We start from the raw sequence: 25,356 nt of genomic DNA on the forward strand, positions 1-25,356 counted from the left end.
CAATGCAAATAAAAGAACAGTGTAATACCTCTACCACTACAAAAGAATGGCTAAAATAAAAACAATGGGGAAATACCAAACGTTGTTGAGAATGTGGAGTAACCACTTTGAAAAAGTGGCAGTATTTGTTAAAGTTGAATGTCATTATATTCACTGGTCCAGTAATTCTAATCCTAGATAAATATACATTTGTTCCAACTAAAGATATGTCCAGAATGCTCAGCTACCCTAGGTGTACTACTCCCAAACTGGAAATTACAAAATGGCCAGTAACAGTGGAATTGATGAAGAAATTGTGACTTATTTAGGCAATATCAAACAAGGAAGAATATGAAGAATCCTCAGTTGTACATGAGGTAGCTGACACCTACAAAGAGTGAGTGAAAAACCCTGACACAAAAAGAATGCATGCACTGTGATTCCATTTACATAAAGTCTGTTAGAAGTCTAGGTAATCATTATTCTTCGGATGTTGGAAGTTGGTACTGGAAGGGGGCAGGAGGGGGGTTCTGGGATGCAACGTTCTTTTTTTATTTCCTCTAAGTTCTTGTTATATGGGTTCGTCCAGTTTGTGAAAATTTATTCAGATGTACCCAAATCAAAACTTTAAAACTGAAACAAATAAACATAATAACTGCAATGGATCACTTTACTTAAAACCAAGGAGATCACAATGAACTCTCTCCCCACCCCCTAATCCCCTGCGCACGCACAACACACAATGAAGTGAAACCTCATTGGCTGGGATCAGTGACGCACTTCCAGAAGCTGCAGTTTAGCGCCGTCTTTTCCATTTCCTACTCATTCCGCCTTCCAGCCATCTGGCCTCCACACGATCCAGCCAGGTGTCATCGGTCCCCTGGATTCTGCCCCTGAGCCAAACAGTGTCCCTCGAGGTCAGCGACAGCTTCTGCTGAGTTCACTGCAGTCCAACTGGCTCCTTACCCGCCGCCATTATGAACATCCGCAACGCTCGGCCCGGCGACCTGATGAACATGCAGCACTGCAACCTCCTTTGCCTTCCTGAGAACTACCAGATGAAATACTATTTATATCATGGCCTTTCCTGGCCCCAGCTTTCTTACATCGCTGAGGATGAGGACGGGAAGATTGTGGGCTACGTCCTGGCCAAAATGGAGGAGGACCCAGATGATGTCCCGCATGGCCATATCACCTCACTGGCCGTGAAGCGCTCACACCGGCGCCTCGGCCTGGCCCAGAAGCTGATGGACCAGGCCTCCAGGGCCATGATAGAGAACTTTAACGCCAAATACGTGTCTTTGCATGTCAGGAAGAGTAACCGGGCAGCCTTGCACCTCTATTCTAACACCCTCAACTTTCAGGTTAGTGAGGTGGAACCTAAATACTATGCAGATGGGGAAGATGCTTATGCTATGAAGCGGGATCTCTCACAGATGGAAGATGAGCTGAGACGACAAGTGGAGCTGAAGAAGGGCGAGTACGTGATCCTGGGCTCCAGGGAGAACCAGGAGACCCAGGGCTGCACACTTTCTGGTTCTGAAGAGGCCTGTCAGCAAAAGAACCCAGCTACCGAAGATAGTGGCAGTGACTGCAAAGAACCTAACGAGTCTGTGGAGAGCGCCGAAGTCCAGGACAGCTCAGAAAACTCAGATTCTACCTCCTAGAGCATGCTTAAGGTATTTTGTCTTCCCTGACCCAGTACCTCCTTCTCCTAAATCCCTGCCTCTTGCCTTGGCCTGCCAAATTCCGTCCTATCTTATTCCATTCTAGCCCTGCTAGGTTTTATGGTAAAAACCACCTGGTGATCTTAGGGAGAAGTGTAGAGTGAGTTCAGCGAGACTCATTGCTTGCTATTGGTAGTTAGTAGGATACCAACTCATGCTGGAAATAGATTAATTTCAAAGAAGAAACAAGCATTTATGCTGTTTTCTGGGCATGAGTTGTATTTCAGGGTAACCACGTAGTTGATGAAAGGCAGTTTTTCCTTATGGAATTCCAGTTAATAATAATGATAGAAATATAAAATCATCATTTTGTAATTATTGATGAAATAATGGATCCAGCCAAGAGTCTCAATGGCTAATAGCGTTAGGTAAAAGTTGGAGCACCTTGTAATGATGGATCAGACTGATACACTTGAAGTCAGTGTAGTCAGTCTTAACATCACTAAACATGGAGACAAATATGTTTCTCCTTATACAACATGAAGTGCACACTACCACCTATGAAATATTCTTTCCAAAAGAAAATTATGAGATCTAACTATCATTTTACAGAAAATAGAGGGACTTAAACCATACCGTGATGCAAACAGCCAAATCCAGAATGGGAGGTTTTTACAGAGCAAATGACCTGGCTTTTTTAAAAAATAAATGGCATTAAAAAAAAAAAAAAAAAAAAAAACATTTTCTATTAAACTTTACATTTATATTAACTAAACTTAACTGTTATGGACATTGTTTGGATACTGATTCAAACAAACTATGTGTAAGACATTTTTGAGATAATCAGGCAAAATCTGAACAGGGACTGCATTCTATTAAGGAATTATTAACAATTTTATTAGAGGAGCTAAATGGTACTGTTTATTATGTTAGAAAGTCTGTTAGAGATACATACAGAAATAATTATAGCTGAAATAATAGGATACCTAGGATTTTCTTTAAAATAATCTGGCAAAGAAAGAAGAAAAAGATTGGAAGAGGTAAAATGAAATAAGAATGGCAATATGTAATTGTTGGGTTGGGAAATGGGTACTTAGGGGTTCCTTACGCCATTTACTTTTTCAAATGTGAAAATTAACATGAAGAGTTAAAGAGCCAAAACAATTCTTGTACTTCTTAGTACATACTTATGTGAATACTAAGAAACTACTAAAACTAACTGTTTTTTTTTTTTTTTTTTTTTAGACAGTTTTTCTCTTTTTGCTTGGGCTGGAGTGCAATGGTGGGGCCTTGGCTCACTGCAACCTCCGCCTCCTGGGTTTAAGTGATTCTTCTGCTTCAGCATCCGAGTAGCTGGGATTATAGGCATGCGTCACCATGCCTGGTTAATTTTGTACTTTTAGTAGAGATGGGGTTTCACCATGTTGGTGAGGCTGGTCTTGAACTCCTGACCTCAGGTGATCTGCCTACCTTAGCCTTCCAAAGTGCTGGGATTACAGGCATGAGCCACTGTGCCCAGCCTGAAACTAAGCTTTAAAAGATTGATATGTTAGAAGCAACTTAATTGTAATAACATAAGGCCACAGTATTTCTTCCATCAAAGAAATTTGTATCACCTTAGGAACTTCAAGGGTCAGTGAGCTGCCAGCAGTTTAGAAGCTTTAACTTCTTAATCTAGTCACCTTCCCCTTACATGTGTGAAAGGCAGCAACTTTCTTATGGCAAAGCCTAGTCATAAATAGCATATTCTATATATAATTTTAATAAATACTATTTGATTAGTCTACTTATTCATAAAAATATTTCTTTGTCAGGCATTTGGCTTGAGCTGAGTATACAGCAGTGATCAGGACAGACTGATGTTTATATTATAGAGCATTCAAGCATAAATGGACTGTATTGTTTTTGCATTTTAATCCCAAAACTCAAACAATAGCACACTAACCCCATTTTATTTTCATTCAGTTACAGTTCAATATGTTACAAAAATTTGGATACAGTAAGTCTTTGGTGGTTAGAATCTGTCCTCAGAGGAGGTTTTAATAACCTGAAAGTTTCAGAATGACTGATTCATTTAGTCTAAGGTTAAAATAAAGGTGGCAGAACAGTCTAAAAGCAAAGATGGAATTAAACAAAACTTGATGCCTTGAGAAAATTGTTGTCAAATTTACACCTCAAAAATTTACATCTTGAAAATTCTGGAGGGCTCTATCAAGACTGTTTGAATCAACAGGCCTTTTTAAAAAAATTTCAACTTTCATATTGTCCGTAGAAGGACTTACACAGTATTGATCTCATCTTTGTGGTTAGTTGCTTCTCTTCAGTGTTAAACTCTAGCTGAGAACACAGCTAATCAGAGGTTGTTTTAAAACCTTAGATGTGTTTTAAAAACATACCTACAAAACTTTGATGAATTCAAAAGCACTTAACATCTGCTATGAGAAACAAAAATAACTGCCACTGTTGTAAAAGAAGAGAGAAATAAGGAAATTCATTGTTGTGTCACAGTTATAAATTTCAGCATACAAATTAAAAAATAATTGAACTCTTTCTCTATGGTACTGTATTTGAACTTTGTTTCTGAGTTGAAGGAAATGTTTTGTGGACTGAGCTTCACCCTCTTTCTGAGTTCTTATCTGCGGAGACATTTTCAATGGCCCCATACAATCCTTGATCCTCAGGATGCACTTCTGGGTCTCTTCCACCCAGAGGCCTCTTGCCATTTTGGTAGCAAGGGTATATTAGCATTAGTCTGCACAGGCTAACTGCTCTAAAAATTGACTTCGAAATTTCAGTAACTTAACCCAGTGAAATCTTATTTCTTACATCATATACAATGTGGGTCATCAGTGTGGTGGTGATGTGGAGTGGAGGGGAAAAGGTGACCCTACTCCATGGGGTCATTTAAGGATCCATCTGGAACAGCGATTCTTTTTTTTTTTTTTTTCCCCCATTTATTTACTTTATTGCATTTTAGGTTTTGGGGTACATGTGAAGAGCATGCAAGATTATTGCATAGGTACACACGTGGCAGTGTGATTTGCTGCCTTCCTCCCATCACCTACATCTGGCATCTCTCCCCTTGCTATCTCTCCCCAGCTCCCCACCTCCCACCATCCCTCCCCTATTTCCTCCCAACTGACCCCAGTGTGTAGTGCTCCTCTCCCTGTGTCCATGTGTTCTCATTGTTCAATACCCACCCATGAGTGAGAACATACAGTGTTTGATCTTCTGCTCTTCTGTCAGTTTGCTGAGAATGATGGCTTCCAGATTCATCCATGTCCCTACAAAGGACCCAAACTCATCGTTGTTGATGGCTGCATAATATTCCATGGTGTATATGTGCCACATTTTCCTTATCCAGTCTATCGTTTCTTAATTTTCTATAGCTCCTGTTGACAATCTGGTGAAGCAGAAAAATGTTTTTAAAATAGGTAAAAGTTATACTAGGTTACAAAGAAAAACAATTTCATTGATACACAGTTATTGAATATTTTAAAAATATTTTTGTTTTAATAATATATGTGCTTTTCGTTAGCATATTGAATAGCAGGGAGCCTAATTACTGTTATTTCAAAGTAAATTTGAGTATAAATGATATTCAAGATATTAAGTATCTATAATGTGATATGAAAATACCTATGATTTTTACTGGTTACAAAGTTCCAAGTATCAGTAATACTACTGCACGTTAATTCCTACATTTAAAATGGAAAGAATTGCCAGATTTCAGTTAGAGATTGATGAAAATACAGAATTGTTTTTGTTGCAAATCCAAGCTCATGCTCCTGCATTTTATTAAATATATCCCAGGTTAATAACTCCTAATTAAATGACTCTTGTCATTTTCTAGACTCATATGTCCTTCAACTTGTTCATATATGTTAACTAGCAGATGAGAGAAGAGAATGTATATAGTGGTTCATAAAGGTTTTAAAAATCAGTCTCACTTACCCAACTAACTATAGGGGAGGCTAGGATATTCAGTTTAGCTTTGTGCTCAGAAAAGAAAGGAAGGACTTCAGTAACAACACAGCATAGTTTCTGCCACAATAGGAAACATCCTAGTGGTGCTCTGGACTATGAGAAGTTTAGCTTCCATGGGATCATACAGCTGCTCTTAGTCTATGACATCACCCAGGAAACTCTGTTAGGCTGCTGAGGTTGTCTACATAAACACCTGACATATATTTCTTACGGTCTTTCACAAACTTGGGCATGGAAAACTATGGGATTCTGCTATCTTGCTGCCATTATGCCACTCATTAAAACCTGGAAGAAATGACCTCTCTCCTCTGAAGTCCCCCAAACTAAATCTTCACTTCCAACCCATTTAATAGGGATTCATCAGCACATAGGTCTAGCTCCCTGAATAGGGAAAGGCTACAGTGAAGAAAGAAAGAACAGGAAAAACATTTAAAAGGCTCATACTGTGAAAGTATTATACTTCCACAATTGTGCTCCCTCCTGTGGAGCTGGAGTTCAAATGTGTACAGAAAAAATGTCCTGAAAAATTATTTTCCATTTTCCGTTATCTGTACTTTTGGATTTGGGAACAGAGACATAGTTAGAAGTGATTCCGAGAAGGACAGTTGGTGAAGAACTGGTCGATTTCATCTAAAAAATGGTAATAAAAATTACTCCAACACTATGAAAATGCACTGTGTTGCAGGTGTTATTCTAAGCACTGTTAATGATGTGTTTCATTTAATCCTCTTAATAATCCTGTGAGCTAGGTACTGTTACTCCATTTTGTGGTTGAGGAAATCATATCACAGAGATGGCTGCATGTTATACCGATAGTAAATGGAAGACAGGAATGCAGACTCAGGTGGTCAGACCCCATGATTGAGAGGATTAAATGAGTCAATCTATGTAAATTACTAAGTACAACTCCTCACACACTGTAAAATATTCCATAAATTTTAGCTCTTAATATAATCGATAGTAATAGTAACCCTTCAGGTTCTCTTCTTCTCTACAGTAATCAAATTATATAATGTTGTGTATGAGCAGCAACAGTTTGAAATCTTGGAAGGGAAATGCATCTTAATGATTAAAATAGCTTTAACTGGCAAGCTGAATGTCAAAGCATTCAGCTGAATCATCGCTCCTCAATGGCAAAGTTTCTAGGAAGCCATAGCAATGAAGACAGGTCAGTTCAAAACATGCTGGTTGAGGCAGGAATGTCATCAAACTGCTGCTCATCTCCTGACAAGAAATATGTGCTTGATGATTAATAACAAAAATGAAAAAATGCAAAATCTTAGCATTTTCAATTGAGCTGGCAGCATTGAGTTAAGTAAGGTTACTTTAGGGACCCTTCCTTTCTGGTTTATTCTTTGTGTTGCTAAGCTGTCATTCTAACAAAAAGTTGTTAAATGTTCACATAAGCATTCACTGAAATAGACTGTTCTTAATTTTACCAGACAACTAATTATAACTGGAATGATATAATGAAATATGGAAGAAACTTACAGACTGACAGGTCTGGTAAATTCCTAGTATAACCTTACCCCAGATATGCCAGAAACCATAGATTTCAAATGCAACTGCACTCTATGAAGATAAAGAGGGGGTTGGGAAGAGATAAAATATTGTTTTGAAATACTAATCAGATAGATGCCATTTATTGAATTATTTATAATCTCTAACAATGTCACCTTTCAATCAGTGTATGATGTACATGCAGGGTGACTGAAATACCAACTTTGTCAGAAGTAACTGATAAAAGCAGAGGTTTTTCCTAAATTTTGTACTCTCTCTATGCTTTTGCATGTAAAATCTAAGGAGCTTTGTGGTACAAGAGGTTAGATAGAATATTTAAATTTCTTTGAATGGGCAGTGATTCAGAAAGCCAGTGTAAAAGCCTGTATGAAAAGATTCTACAATGCCATTTCTATACATAAATATCTTCAGAAAATTATAGGATTTTTTAAAAAGTAAAGCCATAATACTTTTTCATGTTTATAACACCATATTGACAATTAGCATTTTTTGTTTTCAGGCTTCCATAGTCCGCCTTTATGGAAAATCTGATAGTGTAAAAATTTGAGCTTAATAAGCTAAGAAATTAAGGGCTTGGACTGGGCACAATGGCTCATTCCTGTAATCCCAGCACTTTGAGAGGCCAAGGTGGGAGCATTGCATGAGGCCAAGGTGGGAGCATTGCATGAGGCCAGGAGTTCAAGATGAGCCTGGGAAACATAGCAAGATCTGGTCTCTACCAAAACTAAAAAAAAAAAAAAAAAAAAAAAAGTAGCTAAAGTGGTGGTGTATGCTGGTGTGTGCTTATAGTCCTAGCTACTGAGGAGGCTGAGGCTGGAGGATCACTTGTGCCCAGGAGTTTGAGGCTCCTGCGAGCCATAATTGCACCAGTGTGCTCCAGGCTGGGTGAGAGAGCAAGACCCTGTATCAAAAAAAAGGGCTGTAATACTCACATTTTAAAAGGAGTATTTATGAAAAATACCTATGCTCTTAACCAACAGACTAACCTAGAACCTTTATTATAATGTTGCTTGACTTTTTCAGTTTAATTTCTTAAAAATTTCAAGCAGTATTTACTGAGATAACTAAAACAGCTATATAATGGTAGTTTTTATATAACTTCTTTTGCATGCCTATATTAAAAATGAAAAAGGCAGTGAAGGTAGTCTTTCTAGCCTATTCCTCCACATCTTATATCTCTTTTGTTATAGCAAATATACTTTTAAAAATAAGATTTTACATAATATTACTTCTTGCAACTTGCTTCACTTGTTATTTTGGCAACAGACTTTTCTATAACAATGATTTTATACAAAAATGCTTTTTAACTGCTCTGTGCATAATAGCCAACCTCAATCTTATTTACTTTTGTGTGCATATGATAGATATGAAGGTACTCGGTAAATATTTATTGAATGGATGAATGAATGGACCTCTCAAATTGCCCATGTAGTAATATTTTTTTAAAGGAGAGGAAAATAATGTTTGTATGATACTACTTCCTTTTACCTGATGTAATTAGGGCACTTTAATGTGTGAATAAAGAAGCATAATGGATATTTTGGTTTCCTGTCCAGGTCTCACAGAAAGAAAATATAACTTACAGAGTTGGACACATTGCATCTAACTTATCAAGAGTTGAAAAGGCCTTTTATTTCTTTAGAATAGGAATAAATTTTCTTCTGAGTGGAGTAGGATGGGATAGAATTTAAAGATGACAAGTAAAATTATCTCAAGTTTCTATAGTTTTAAAATAGGTTCTTTAGGGGTAAATCCAAGTTTTTTGGTGTTCTTTCTACCCCTTTCTCCTGGCAGAAATGTCTTTTAGATGTCAGGAAAGGTTCATGTGTTTTTATGGCAGGGAGGGGAGAGAGCCCCAGATCTGTGTGTGGTCTTTGTACAGTCATCTGAATTCTCACTGATTTCCATGGAGATATCTCTAGTCCAAACTAGTTTCTGGATTTCTTTATCTGCTGTTTCTATCATTAACTAAACCAGTATTCTTTCAGAGCTGTCAGAGCTTAAAGCTTTCCCTTGCTCATTTGTTTTCTTCTCACTTTTCATCAGCATTGCAGGTCCTCATGTCTCAACCACAGCTACCCTGTGAACTCTGGCGTAGTCTGTCTGCTCTGCAGCATCTACTGTGGGGATCATCTCACAGTGACCAGAATGGCTTCTCACTCTCAACTCTAAACAACCACCTTTCACATACCCTGCTGGGATCATGAAGGAATATCTGGACACAAGAGCTGCTGCACAAGAGCCGAGGAAGTTTGAGACCTGCCATTATAGAACCTTTCTTGGCCTACTCATACCACGCTGCCATTTTATTCTGTTTGTAGTTGTCCTGTGTTGGATGTGGTTATCCTGCAAGGAGGTTTTCTCCTTTTAGAATGTTGAACAGGAAGCAGGGCAAACTTAAAACTTTCCAGCTTTCAGTTTTTGCCATTATTTACCTGGGTTTTCATCCTTGAGGAGATAGTCAGGACCATGGAGTCAGACCTCATGCCTCTGACTCCTCTTTCCTGGAAGAAGTATTATGTTTCCTTTTCCTTTCTCTGGGAACTCCTCCTTTGTACTATTCTGCCACCCCCTCCCCGCCCCCCCCTTTTTTTTTTTGAGGAAAAGGGCATCACCTTCCCAGTGGGAAAAGGTGTTAAGTTAGGGGCTTCTGCTGTACAATCAGAACTTGGAGATTTTAAGAAAAGGACAAATGGTAATTAAATTGGAATCTCTAATGTGCTTGTTTGTGCTAGTTTTCTGTGATGATGTCACCTGCTATTTATTGAGTACCTGCAGTGTTCACACACAATGCCAGGGTCTTCATTAGTAATATGTTTAATCCTTTCAGTAACCCTGTAAAGTAGGTATTATTATCCCCATTTTACAGATGAAGAAATTGAAGCTCAGAGAAGTGAATTATATATCCATGATTTGAACCCAGTTCTGTTTGAATTCAAAGCCAAAGTTCCTTCTACTTTCCTATTGCTATTCTTTGCATTTTATTTATAAATGTGTTAAAAATTTTAGCCAAAATGGAGAATCTGCTGTTTTAAAAATGTGTTTCCTTAATATGTCGCTGCTGTATGTCAATTGTAAATATTTATGTAACCTACAATTATAATTTTTTAATTTTTCTGTAGTAAAAATAAGTGAAGACAAAGTACTTTGACCTCTGCAGTGAAAGTCACCAGATAAATCCAGAGTTATCATTACTTAATGTTTTCATGTTCACTGAATGTGAATTACCAAAGTACATAACATTTTTCATGTTTAAATTTTTATAAAAACTAGTGCATATGGATTTAAGTCAAAGCCTGAACTTTAACTATCTGATGACAAGAGATAAGTCTTTACTGTGTAATCATAATCAGCCCTGCTAAGCACTTCTTACAGATCTACCCCAGTGCACTCTAAGAATGTCTACCTAATGGTAAATGATTGCCTGAGGCAGAAAAAGTTTTTCCCTACATAAAAGGATTTGGCATTTCTTGTGCCAATACAGTATGATACAATCTATCTTTCCATCTTTTGCTTTTTAATTTTCTCTCTCAATGCTAAATTATTTTATTCTTTCCTTTCAACCATGTGTTTATCTCTTTATTTTTAAATATTACAGCTTTCTAACATCTGTCTCCAGGGCAGCATAATCTTACTGATGAAATATTCCATGTTTTCCTTGAGCTTTTGTCAATATGTCTTGGTGTTAACAGCTTAACAGATGGAGAAACAGAAGGAATAGCCTCAGCTTACCTGAATGATTTTTCTCCAGCACCAGGCACATTCACTTGCTGTCTCTAGTAACTTGATAATAGGAGTTGAAGCAATTGGAAAATGAGAAATTACATATGACTTCTGCAGTGTTATTTACTAAAACAATTGGCTGCATTTCTTTGTTATTATCATATCTTCTTTCCCAGTGTCATACCAGGAGAAAGCAGAATTATAGGAGCCTAACTGGTTTAGGCTATCCTGTTTAGATAATAAAAATAAAATAAACAGTAATACTAATATTGTTTTAGGCATAGATTAACATGTTCATAATGGTTCCAGGATAGTAGTGGTGATATAGTAGCAGCAGTGGCTTTTTGAAACACAAATTGTGGGAGTCTGTGGTACATTTTTTTTTCTGTAATAGCATTGTTCTTTTTACACAGGAAAATTAATTTTTTTATTATTCTGAATAGACTCATTGCTTTTTACTTAAGCATAGTCCTAGAGAGACCAAAGCTAGGCTTTGAAGCAAGGAGGGAGGCCAGTTAATGATGTGAATACCCTTGTATTAGCTATAATAACCTACACTCCTTTTATTCAATTGCAGCTTTAAATAAACTACTGGATGTGCTCAGGTCTGCTAGCAGATTGTTTAAAGATATTCATAAGGACGCTAAGTTTCCTTTGGTTAAAAGAGGAAAACTTGTGAACGAGGCCTGTGAACTTCTAGAGTCTGTGTGGTTTTCCCTTTGGAGGTAAGAGCAAGATAGATGACCATCTGAAATAAAAATAATGGGGTGTGTGGATATAGGGAGAAATGGGGAATAGTACTGGAAATTAGTCCAGAGCCAGGACAATTTGGAAAGGATCAGGACTGAAACACTGGAAAGAAAGTTTTATTTTTTATGTGCAGCTAAATCATTTGGGTATTATGTTAAAAATGCAGAATTTTTTCCCACTATATCTGGTGAGGCCTGAGTATCTGCGTTTCTAACTAGTTCCTACATTGCTCATGTTGCTGGTCGGGAACCACACTTTGACTAATAAGGGTCTTAAAGTTTATCTCCAACCCTTGGACTGGGGTCCAAAACACCTGTGACTAGCCATTAGAATATTTTACAGTATAATGTATTAGACCCTAAATAATTCAGATTCCCATTCTTAAATGCATTTATGTATATACATTTACATAATTCCTGTTTGTCTTTGAGATTGTACCACATAAGGTTGATGGCCTAATCATTTCAATAAAAGTAGAGTTAAAAATGTGCACAACAAAAAAGTATATATATAGTTTATAAAATGTATTGATAATCAACATTGTATCTTTTAGGATGTTTGATATAACAATTTTACCTCACTGGCTTCTAGGCAAGTGAATGGTATATAAGAATTTTAAAAATTTCATTTGTAACTCTCACTCAATTTATTGTGTTTTCATTGGCTGATAAATTAGCTCAGACACTGAAATTGTTTTCCATGCGGACCACATTTAACAGGATTTGAAAAAGACTACTGAGTCTTTTTTCTGTTTAATTTTAAGGAGCAGCAGAACTATGTATGGGTTCAGGTGGTCTTATCGAGATTTTCCATCTAGGGATAAGAATTTCTAGTCCATTGTTTCTCAAAGAGTAGTTCATACGCGTATTGCATCAGAATCACCTGGGTGCTACGTTAAAAATGCAGTTTCTTTGTCTCTGGCTCAGACTTACAAAATCAGTCCTGTATTTTTAACAAGCCTCCAGGTGATTGTTTTGCACACTGTCATCTGAAAATCATTGATTTGTACAAGGCGTTGAATTCTTCATAAAGATAATATGAAGGGAGCTCTTTACTATGGTAATACTCTGCAGATTTCAATTAATTCATCAAAAGAAGCAAAAAATTCAGAGCAGACATAACAAATTTTTGTTTATTATAAAACATGGGAAAGGGTGAGGTAGTATATGGGAACTCAGCTCACTTTCTGTAAACTTAAAACTTCTAGAAAATAATTTATAAATTAAAAATATTTAAAAATTACATAAATGAACATTTGACACACATTGTTCCACATGTATTTTAGATAAATGTGATATCATGTATGTTATTTTTAGGGTTTTTTTGGTCACTACTTTCCTTCTCCTCCTTTCTGTTCAAGCAAACAATAGCTACAACTTGGCAATGGTGGTATACAGCATAAGCATGAAGGATGAGAACATTCACAAATCACACTATGAAATTTTCCCAATTTGTTTCCAGAACAGAAATCTCAAATACTGCAGTGTCTTGTTAGGAACCAGACACCTAGCATGTCTGGAACCACATGTCCTTCCACGCATGTCATTAACTCATCATATCCCATCACCATATGGCCATCTTGAGTTAGAACTTTTAAGAACACAGTGTCTAGCCAAAATCCAATGAAACAGACTAAGTGACTTATCAAGGTCTTTTTTTATATTAATATTTTTTCCTAGACATGAATGCTTCTTTGAAATCTAGAAACACACAGATCATTTCCTTGAGGTGAACTTGAAGGGTTATTTAAACACCATGCTTCCTTATTAGGGCATGGGAATTACAGTTTGTGAAGTTCCAGGGGTAAAAAATTCTTTTCATTTCAGATCATGCATATATTGCTTTCCTAACCAAAATTAAGATATATTTGATACCTAGAATAGTGTCATCACCTCACCTGCATTTTATAGATGTTTACCTAGAGAACACAGTCCTTAGCTAGTTGAATGATTTTCACAAGAGGTGATTCAATAGAGTGAGAAATCACAGAGTCCAGAGTCCAACAGCTTAAATTTTGGTCCTAGTTTGGCTTATTACAACTTGGATATCCTCTGGCATCAGTTGTCTTTTTTACAAAATTGAGATAAAAATAACTTCCGTGCCTTCAGAGTTATTATGTAATAAAGTAGTGTTAAAAAAACTGCATTGTAGTTTATAAAAAGAAATAAAAATGTTATTGCGAACATTTTTACTTTTAGACGTTTTTACCCCTCAATTTAAACTGGTGTAGAGTAACAGTGATCATTTTTTTTTTGTTTGCTTGTTTCCTCTTTAATGGTCCAGGAAAGAACCAGTGTTTCAGAGAATTTATCATCAAATAATCACTGTGTCAGCAAGGACAAATATCTGCATGTATGTGGGTATTTTAAGGAATAAAATATGAGGAAGGTGAATTTCTGTAAATATAGCAAGTCAACTTTCTGTATATTCATTTGAAAAGAAAAGATGACTCCTTTTACTCTCTATGACCTAAGCAGTCATACATAATATATTTTTCATGTAAACCAAACTGTACTTAATCTCCCATTTACATGGTTTTGAGTAAAGGAGATTCACACAAACACATACAGTGACCAAAGTTTTTGCATATTCAAAAACTTTAGGAAACTGGCTGGGCCTGGTGCTGCATCCCTGTAATCCCAGCTAATCAGGAGGCTGATGTGAGAGGATGTTTGAGGCCAAGAGTTTGAGACCAGCCTGGGCAACCTAAGCAAGACTCCAACTCTTAAATAAGTAAATAAAACCATGATAGTACATTAGGCCAAGTATCTGGCTGGTTTTCCATTACCAGAACTCTAACAAGAGGGTTAAGTCCCTTAGTCTGACTTTTATTCCTGAAAGCTGGTACACAAGTTAAAACTTTGACTGTTAAATAATAAGTGTTAAACAGAATTTTGAAAAACCATGTACTCAGGAGGCTTTTAAGAAACAAATATTTTAAATTGATCCTTTGGCAACCAAGACATTTTTGCATCCCGGGACGGTGTCTCCCAGTAAGATTCCCAGTGGGTGAGAGGTACATCTCTTTTGTAAAGTGGCAGATTACTGTGAAAGAAAGGTGAGAAAGAGGAAGCCCCATAGAAGTGCTCTTAGGCAGATGATTTTAGAAAGGTGTACATGTGGAAATGAGAATGCAGAATTTGAGTTCCTTAGAATTTCTCATGCCTGCATAACCCTCGAAAGGCAATAATTTAATATATATTTTTCAACATTGAATACATGTTCTTTAATTTTATTATCTTGCTTATAATTGTTGGGAGTGGGGTAGATTAAGCCTATATCCAGTAGGCATCTAAGTTGAAATATCATAGCTTTTGTGCCTAATTAGCGTCATCAACTCAACTGCATTTTTAATAGGTGGTAGTATCACAAAGGTTAAACTCATTCACTCTAGGTAATACCTGGAGTTACAACCTAAGGTACCTGCTTTGGAAATATTGAAGTATATAATTGCATATAGCTCGATTTATAAAGATAGCAACCCTATCAAAACTAAATTCTTGGAAGGCTAATAGGAGCACCATGAAATAACCTGAAATTGTCATTTGTCAGCAGATGATAGAAATCTGAATTCGGAGTTAGAAAACTGGTTTAGGAGTTACACTGTATGAAGGAGAAAATTGTTAGTTACAAAGTCAAAGATGCTATTTTTATAAAGGCAAGGTGAAAAAAAAAGACTACGAAAGTTGTATTGGATCCTGTTTTCTTTGTTCAAGAAAAAAGTTTTATTACTGATTTGAATTTTATTTTCATAATGTAAAGTTGTTTTCATAATAATTGGGTACACTGAATAAAGAAAAAAGATTGTATTTATAGTTTAAATTTCTGCATGCCAGTCCAATGCTTATTAAAAAAGACATTTGGGTCAGTTTTGCTAAAAAACAGAAAGTTCCCTTCTTTAATGAGGAAAAAGCATAACAGTGGCTTATCTTAGAATGTAAAGCTTTTGGAATCACCCTGTAATTCATGGCTTATCCCTGAGAATTCAAAGCTTCATAAATTATAAACCTTTTCCAGGACACCATATACACTGTCTTAAGTCAAATAGCGCTGGGCTAAGCCAAAGACATAAATGAATTCTTCACTCATCCCTGGTGCCCAGTATTATTCTTTTCTAGCTTACATTAGACACCCTGGCCAAAACTATAATTCCTTCAAGATAAACCACACTCCCATATCACTTCTTCATTTCCTTTTCTCTTTCTGTTACTTCTTCCCACAGTTATATCTGTCAGTCAGTCAAACCTACACTGTAGCTGCTAACAAGCAATTTTTGTCAATTTTTAATAACTGTCTTGCCCTTATAAAGAATATACATATTTAATTCAAATGAACCTCTAATTGGTAGGTTACAACTATCTAACCAATACCATTCTTATTCTACCTGTTTCAAGATCTAAACTGGGATTCCATGGGGTGTCCTGCCATCTTGAGCCATAGTTTTCAAAAGAAAAGAAATTTCCTGTCTATAAGCAAGTGCAGGAATTAAGGTGTTAAGTGAGCACTGTTGTATTTGAACCCCTGAAACTTCCTTTTCTGCATCTTTCTTCCAGTACTTTTTTGTGTCTTCTCCTATATCTTCAGCAATTCTAAAGTCTCAATTTCCACATCCACAAACTAGGAATAATTATAAGGTTGCTTTAAAGAATTGTAGAGTTGTTATGAGCGTTAAATAAGCAAATTCACATAAGTAAACTGATAACCATAAAATATAAATGATACCAAAATATTCAGCTACCTCCTTTTTAGCTGTTGAGTAAACATTTTAATAAGTCTAATCATTTCAATACATGTTTTTATGTTTGAATATTATTTTTGGCAGAAATATGATTAAGTGATCGTAGACTAAATTTTGTTTTTCCAGTTTTTTTCTGCATTCTCTAATGATTTGCCTCTGAATGTGCCCAGGCAATAGCAGGTGCTCAAGTAAAAGCACAAATGAATGAAAATGAATGGTTCACAGATGAGGAATAATTGAGCCAATAAAAATTATAATGAATCCCATTTTATATCAATAATGATAGAATAAGAATTCTTTTCAATCAAACAATAAATATTAGGAAGAAAACACTCCAGTGCTGTTTTATGCCAGTAGAAAAGGATTTCTCTTTTCATACTGTTTTCAGTTCTAAAAAACAAATATCTTCCTGACATATCCTTGGACAAAGGTACAAATGAGAGGCACAAGTAAATAAAGAACACGTCAAATCTCTTAAGATGCGTTCTTTCCAAATATAGAAAACAATTCATTTAAAATAAGAAAACATGATTACCAACGAAATCCTGAGCATTACAAACCCAGCTTTCAGTTTGAAAATACAGCTAAAATAACATGAAATGCTTTGAAATTACCACAGTACAATGTGATTTTCATCGATGTTTATGTTTTTGAAAGGAAAAAATGGCGAAAGTATTATTTTATTCTTTGTGCAAAGCAAATTGTTTTGTCTGTTAAAAAAATAAATGAGCAATAATCTCCAAGAAATCATCTTGACCATCGTTAATGACTAGTTTGGTAGTTAACAGCCCGAGGCATAGCCAGAGGCTATTAAGGCTCTTGGGGAAAGAAAAGGTTGGTGGATTGTGGTTTACTAGTAATTAACTGTAGATATGAATCAAAACTTCCTAAGAAAAGAGATTAAAGTTACTTTGGATGATTTTATGTGTATGCTTATCTTTTCATACATCCCCCCTCCCATCCCTTTTTTAATAAATAGGGAAAGAAGATGATGCCATCATTTCACAAACCAAGTTGAATTGGAAATAATTCATGTAATGCAACAGGAACACATGGGACCAATTAATGCCTTTTCAAGCTTGGACTACATAACTATAAGAAGCACTTTAAAAAAACTCAGTCTAACACATTAGTTGATTGTTGGCAAAATGAAACTCAATCATGAGATCATAAGGATTTTTTGAAGCTTTTTTTTTTTTAGTTTTTAATCCTATCTCAATAAAAGTAAATACATAAGGATTATAAATAAACCAAATCTGAAGTAATATAGATTGGGGGAACCTCAAGAGGGTCAGGAGATAATGAAGATTATACCTCAATATTGGGATTATGATGTTAGTTCTTTATTTCAATAAAAGTGGATAGAGATCTTTCATATCAGGGACAGGGCTTAGCTGTAAGGACAAAGTAATCTTCTGGGAATTATGCATACAGGCTTGACATCATTTTTATTGGATGGCTGATGAACTGGAAAACTCCAGGATAGCCAGGCTTTAATTTGTAATCTTAATTTTCATATAAATCGGTACATTTCAGGGGGAGGGAGTGGGGGATGTGGGGACATTGATGCTTGCTGGCCTTGTGGTAATAAGACAGCCCTGAAGCACAGGCAGCAGTACTAACTCATCCAGTATCTGATTCTGTCTTTTCCTCTATCCATCTGTCTTCCATCTTTGCATCTATCATTTAACGAAATTTACAGCCTGCAAATACCAGAGAAGCTAATGTTAGTGCAATCTTCCCTCTACCTCCTCTCAGAATGATCTATAGTAATCTACTTATCATAGACATGCACACTATAATGCATAATTTAGTTTTCAGCCAGGAAAATGACTGCCATTGTTTTGCAAGCATACATTAATGAGGATTTTTTTCCCCTTCTTCTTTTAATTTTTGTAAAGCATATAGGGCATGAGATAGCACTAGTTTCCCTTCATAAAATTATCTTGGTGTTTCCCATATATAATTTCCTATCTATGGAATTACATAGGGGCAAAGTTATGAAACTAGAACATAGTGAAAATTTATTTGGATATATGAAAACTTGATCCATATATTTTCAATATAGGATCAATATGTCTTTTACATGGTCACAGAAGTAAAATGCTGTTGAAAGGAATATTTTAAAAATATACCAAGAAAATAGAATTTTCTTACTGGATTGTTCTAGTCTCTTACATTATAGATAAAATTAAATTGTTTGTGCAAAATTATTCTTATCAAAAATATATTTTAGTTGAATTAGCCATAGGAAGCAAGCAATATACTCACTTTTTATATTGTTATTGTTTTGAGGTTTTATGTGTCTCTCAGCTCTATCAGGTTTTATGTGTCTCTACCATTTCTTTTACCTTTGTCTCATTATTTTTTAGCTTTTGGATGATACCTTATAAAACAAGAGGAAAGATCATAGTTCCTACTCTTATCATTTTAAACCAGAAATCTTATGTAGCTTTTTGATCTTCTAATAATCATGTGTATGTAAAGAATATATAAGGCTCATATTCTATCATATAAAAGAAAAAATCCTCAGCCAAAGCTAAAAATGCAGAACATGTTACACATAAGAACATTTTCCAACTTCTGAGTATATCTAAATGGCTCTGGTTTTAGATTTTCCCTATTATTTAGAGATGTTTTTATTTCTCAAAGACAAATCATATGTTCTCAAGACTGTTTGCTTTGTTTGTTTTCTGATGTTTTCCTAGATGCACAGTGTACTGAAATGTTAAGATACTACCTTCAGGGTAGAAAATGGATTCTCCCAATCATATCTTATCCTCTTATCCTCCAAGCTCCCAATTTGCCAGTGAAGTAACATGAAAGTTGATATAGATAAATACTGTGACCATAATCCCAATTGGGAGCACACTCATCTCTTAAACAGTTCTGTCAACTGGGATTTATCTGCATGGAAGGCATATAAAGTATTGTTTACATAAATAACATGGAGCTTTGAGTTGGACAAATATCAGGGATGAGTAACTGCCCTAGAGTATACCTATTAAATCAATCACCAGGCTCAAACAATCAGAAAAGCATTGACTATAGCCATACAAAACTTGATCACAACATAATCTTCCTCTGCTTCTTGATGAGGTAACAAAATATGCCGTGTTCATTGAACAGCTGCTTTCATAAGAGCAATAATGAAAAAATCTCCCAGAACCTTCAGCACTTGCACATGAAAACAAGGTTTCCAGTGAGAAATTAAAATGCCAACAAGATTTATACTTACCTATGCAGACGTCCTGTGATCTTAAACATGTTCTATTCCTTTTAAAATGTAAGAAACAGAGAGAATGTCATTTTTAAAAGTACTGTTATTGACAAATAAAAGTAATAAGCATGATTTCTGTTATGGGCTGAATTTTGTCCCTCCCAAAATTCATGTGTGAATGTCTAATCCCTAGTTTCACAGAATGTGACTATTTGGACATAGCACCTTTAAAAAAATAATGAAATTAAAATGAGGCCATTAGGATGGGTCCAAATCTAATTTGACTGGTATCCTTACAATAAGAGGAGATTAGGACACAGATAACACCTAGAGAGGCAAGACTATGTGAAGATACAGGGAGAAAATGGCCATCTGCAAGCCAAGGAGAGAGGCCTTGGAAAATCAACTCAGCCAACACCTTGATCTCAGACTTCTAGCATCCCAAACTGTGAGACTATACATTTCTATCATTTAAGCCACACAGTCTGTGGTACTTTGTTATCACAGCCCTTACAAGCAAATACAATACTGTACAGTTCTCTTTCTTGTTTGAAGTAAATAAAGAAATGAAGATAGGCCCAAAGTTAAGTCATCTCTACCTTGCTCAGACAAAATTCTGACGCTTTGTGTAAACATCCAGTTTTCATTGATTCCATATGGAAATCAATGTTCCCTTAATTGCTTGAACTTTGTGAATATTATCCCATTATAACTTCCCTATTAAGAGTGAAATGTCAGATAGAACAGGGCTTGTCAGAGCTGCATGAAGCAAGCATGAAAGCATATTTATTCCCCATAGAAACATCTGTTTTATAAGTGAGTTAACTCTGAAGAAGTAGACATGTAAGTAGTATATGCTAATTAATTTTAAAGGGGATGTAAAGAAGAGAAATGTGCAAATTACTAGTAGAAAAAAATGATGGAAACTAGATTTTTGAGGATGATTGTGTTATACCATTTGAGAGTCTTTCAATATACCTAAAAAATGAGAAGGAGGCCTGTTTGAGATACTGTTAAAGAGGAGAAAGCTTTTTTCTCACCAAACATTCTATTAAGTGTCCTTATCATAGATAATCAAATTATAAGATCACATCTCCTTGCTTCTATGTTCATATGAGAAGCTTCCCCATCTCACTGCTTCCTATCAAATGACAGCAGGAAGTAAAAAAAGCTTTTGTGAACCAGGACATCCTGCAGGTGAAACCAACATGTGCCAGGATCCTACCCAGACGCACAGCTTAGGAAGAGGGCCCTGTTGATTGAGCCATACTGGCTTTTCTAGAGAAATTGAACAGTCTTTCAAATTCTTTGTGAAATTTTAGGCACATAAAACTTCTAGATCTCAGAAATGATGACCATACCCCCATGGTAGTCATGTTTCACTTTGTGAAATACGTGGAATATAATTTTCTAAAAGGCAGTATAGTATTAACAGCCTTGTTTTCCAAGATCTTCGGATAAATATTTAAGATCTATGTAAAGGATTTTATCTTAGTTATTATTAATCACCACCTTATTTGCATACATGGTGGGGGAAGAGCCTCTACTTGAAGATAAAGTCTATCCATGGCGTAACCTGGTCATATGTCAGAGGTGATCCAGAAAAGACATAGGCCACCCCTGGCAGCATTCTCTACATGAAGAACCAAAGAACATCCTGAGAAAGAATTCAGCCCATGAAGACAGGTGACTGCTACTATGACAGAGACATGAGGTACCACTGCCGATCTGGGGACAGCTTCTTAGTGCAGCATGTAGGACGTTGTGGGTGGAGAAAGTAATGTAGTCTCTTTATTCCTAGGCTCATATTCACCTATGTCTGCTCCTTGCCACAGGAAGCCTGGCCTCTGAATATGACACCTTTTCACTGACAGAATTATTTTAATTTGCGCCCAAACAGGTATAGCATAACCACAATATTAGGGTAAAGGGCTGAAGAGGGGTTCCCAAATCAGTCTTATAGTCTTCTTGAAACCAGCCCTCCCCTGTCACTGCCTAGATTCATGTATTTCATTGGGTCCAATACTCTCATACACGTAACTTCTAGGTAGTGTGACCATATAAAAATCCCAAACGAAGATATTTTTGAGGATGAAATGGGGACGTAAAAGTAGTAAAAGTTATGTCATTTCTTTGAAATATGTATATTTGACTTATAATTTAATATTATTTCATTGGCTCCAGTGAATTTTATTCATTGCTGAAAATATAAAAATATTCTTGCGAAAATATAAAAAATAACATTTCTGTCTATTAAAGCAAAATAAAAATGTCTCTATATGAATTATTCAAACATTAAAAAATAAATGGGATAATTATTCTTAGGTCATATACACATTCTTAATCATTTTCTTAGCCTGTATCTATTTCTAACATTGTGTCATTGGCAATTTTCTGAAGAATATATTTTGCAATGTGTGCTGTTTTACATTTTTTAATAGAATTGCTTGCAGTTTTCTTCAAATTCGTATTTTGTGATGAATACAATTTAAATTGCTGACACTCAATTGACTCTCCTCTGTTGACCATAATGCTTTAAATTGAGAAACTATGATCTACAGATGCTGAGGTGCTAGATAAGATCAGAGAAAATTGGTCTAAATAAAGGATATTTTCAATTATAATTTTATTGTAATATGTAAATATCTCAGTCTAAATATGTTAACAATTAAAAGACAAAAGAGGTGCAAAAACAGAAAAACAAATGATGGTTGAAGAGCTGTCACTAAGAACTGTATCCCATAGAGCAGAGGAAAAATAACAAAATGGATCAGCATGAGTTTTTAAAAATTAGTAAAATAATCATATATTTAAAAAAAACATGATATAAACATGAAAGAGGTCAGAAAATGTCTGAAGATTTCTTTCTCAGTGAGGCCATCTAGCCTCATTGGAGACATTCTAATCATTTTGATCCTTAAGTGAAAAGGTCTGTGTTTTCATACTCTTACTTCTGAAAGGCTACTTGGTTCCTATGCACATCTGCAAACTATTCTCAGCAACTTTTAAACCTACCAAGGAGTCTGAAAGAGCATTACTGTGCATTACCCAAGTCAAAAGAATACCAATTACATTCTTCTCCCAAAACAAAAAGGGAAACACTATTGACTTCATTCTAGAATGTTGCTCAAATGTTTTATCTCAGACCAGAGCCTATTTGCTCCAAGGAGCCTTCCTGTCTGAACAGCTAGCTACTTTTAAATGGCACTCTGTTCCTTTTCCATCTCCCTTTAAATTAAGTCCCAGCTCACCAATTGATCATCATTGTGATTAATAAAGGCGAAGAAGAGCAGGTGTAGTGATGCACACCTGTAGTCCCAGACTTCCTTGGAGTTTGAGGCTGCAGTGATCCATGATTATGCCACTGCACTCCATCCTGAGTGACAGCAAGATACCTACTCAAAATAATGTAAAATAATAACTAAACAAAGGCCAAGAAGAAATTATCAAATTTGCTTCTGAAAATAAAGTTAGTGACTTTGCAGTGTTTTTCAGATGATCTATGGTAGCAGCAAAAACTGACCTGTAAATTTATCTCTTACGTTGTTTCCTTCCCAATTAGGATTGCTTTTTTCATGCTTTTTGAAAATATTTATGTTGGGAGGTTTATATGGGGAAAGAAAAGGCTTTGAGAGAACAGGAATGAAAAGGGAAGGATGCACAAATTAAAAAGTCAAGATGGCAAATATATTACTTTGGTGTATTTTAAGCAGCTGCAACAACAACAATCACCCTAAAATTCAAAGGCTCAAACAAAATAGAATTTTATTTCTTTCTTATCTAATGATCCAGGGATGAGCATTTCTAAGCCAGTAGGGAAGCTCTTTCCTATAGATATCTTGTTACTCTTCCATTTTCCACAGTGTTCTCTGAATTGGTTGAGGTTGGATTACACATACTAGTCCATGTCCCATCTTGTAAGAAGGGAAAAAAATATATTAAGCGGCAAGCATGTAATTTCTTCTTTAAACAATTTTACTTGGAAGTTACACATACCACTTTTATTATGAAGGAGTTGATGCCATAGATATAAAATGTATGTGAATGTGTGTACACACCAATATATATATACATATATGATAAAATATACAAAATATAGAATAAGGATGTATACATTATATACACATATATTTATACAGTCTCAGACAATGCAATGATACAATAAAATGAGACTTATGAAGCATTTTGGTGTCTTTGTAGGAAACATATTTAAAATTTGTCAGATTAATATTAGTCAGCAATTGCACATTCCTTTTCATTTTGTCCTACCATTTATTTTGATTGTCTTATAGATTTTTACACTTGCAACCCAAACTTAACAAGAATAAATTAGTGAGATTTTCTTTGGATACTTATTGTATAGAAGAATTAATACCTCTCACAAAATAGAATACCAATACATTTGGGAAGATTGACAGAAGGAAAGAGAAGATATGATTTAGATCTTGAAAAGAAAAGAAAGACCTAGATGTTTTGTGAAAAATTCATAAAGTTATTAAAAGCAGAAATCTGCAGTATAATTTCAATTTCTACTCTATGGTAGCAATCTATATTAAAAGTGCATATTTCAAACAAAATTCCTTTGATGCCCTTGTGTCCCATATACACATTTATACTCTCAAAATATTCCATACGCCATTTCATAAAATTGTTTATGTAGTTCTACTAACACAAGGCCTATTAAATCAACTCAATAGAATGAGAGGAAATTACTTTGGCCAGTCTTTTCTTTTTTTCTAGTTGTGCTATGGAAGCATTTTAGCATCTATCATTTTTAAAAGAAATGGAAGATTCCTTAAAGTAAGACTGACTGCCTTCCATTTCAGACAAAATAATATTAAGCCTCTTTTAGAATATGGTAAATAGTGGAATAAAATTAGCAATTGTTGTAAAGGACACCTTTGCCCTACAAATTTAAATTAAATTCAAGTATTTTTGTGAGTTATTATAAAATAGATTTGGGTCCTCCACACTTGGTCTCTCAGATAGCTGGAGCCCTTGTGCTTGCTGGTCCCCATGTTGGAGCTCTTCTGCTTTTCCACAGGTGCCCAGCTTTTATCACCACCATGTACAGAGGTATTTTTAACTTACTGTATTTTCCTCTTAAAGACTTTGAGCTGAGGATCTAGAAGTGGATTCTATCACCAGGAAATGAGCCTGCAGTGAAATCATTTTCTCTGGTTAATCTGCATTACAATTTATTTAAATACTGATAAACAGGAATTGACATATTATCAATTAAAAAATTCTATCAAAGAAATATATTTAACAGGATGAGGTATAAGTGTCTTATTAGTATAGATGATCAATATTTTAGAAATGCAGAGGTAGGAAAGATCATTGTGCACAGAACTATTCAAGGAACTCTTCATAGTGGAATGCAGTGGAGATGGGCAGATTTCAACAAGGCAGAGAGGCAAATGGAAAGAAAAAAAACTTAGTGGGGAGGATATTCTGATCAAATTATTCAACCGTCTTCTCCACACTAATATTGAATGTTTATTGTGTACTTTGGCAGGAATTTTATAAAGATTATTTCATGTGAACTAAGAACATACTTTTGACTTGAGTGCCAAGATAATATCCATTTTAGATGTATGAATTCTGAGGCATAGATCAGTTTGCTAATTCATTTAAGGTAACATAGCTAATAAATTGCAGAAACATGATGCAAACCTGCATGTGACTCTGGAATTCACATGCTTAACCACTGTAATATAAACGCATTCATATTACAAAGTCATGGAATGCATCTCTTTCATCTCACTTCT

General features: G+C 35.4%; 1 protein-coding gene and 1 long non-coding RNA gene across 2 annotated transcripts; one reads left to right on the forward strand and one right to left on the reverse strand.

Annotated features, from left to right (window-relative positions):
• The first annotated feature begins 772 nt into the window (after window positions 1-772).
• On the forward strand, window positions 773-10,169 carry NAA11 (N-alpha-acetyltransferase 11, NatA catalytic subunit). The gene is made up of 2 exons (XM_032239822.1): window positions 773-1,658; window positions 9,201-10,169. Exon 1 carries the CDS (start codon window positions 957-959, stop codon window positions 1,644-1,646), a length of 690 nt encoding a protein of 229 aa, XP_032095713.1. The 5' UTR covers window positions 773-956; the 3' UTR covers window positions 1,647-1,658; window positions 9,201-10,169.
• Window positions 10,170-17,796: 7,627 nt separating this feature from the next.
• Window positions 17,797-19,641, reverse strand: LOC116524502. The gene is made up of 2 exons (XR_004257360.1): window positions 19,604-19,641; window positions 17,797-18,068 (listed from the first exon to the last, which is right to left on the reverse strand). It is a non-coding gene; the product is annotated as an uncharacterized LOC116524502 (long non-coding RNA).
• Between the last annotated feature and the right edge of the window lie 5,715 nt (window positions 19,642-25,356).

The sequence above is a fragment of the Sapajus apella genome, unplaced genomic scaffold (assembly GCF_009761245.1).
Source record: "Sapajus apella isolate SASKATOON/1434 unplaced genomic scaffold, GSC_monkey_1.0 scaffold45, whole genome shotgun sequence".
Taxonomy (NCBI): domain Eukaryota; kingdom Metazoa; phylum Chordata; class Mammalia; order Primates; family Cebidae; genus Sapajus; species Sapajus apella.

Bases quoted from the DNA above. Each gene is read 5' to 3' on its own strand.
- NAA11 (XM_032239822.1), top strand. From the start codon at position 957: ATGAACATCCGCAACGCTCGGCCCGGCGACCTGATGAACATGCAGCAC.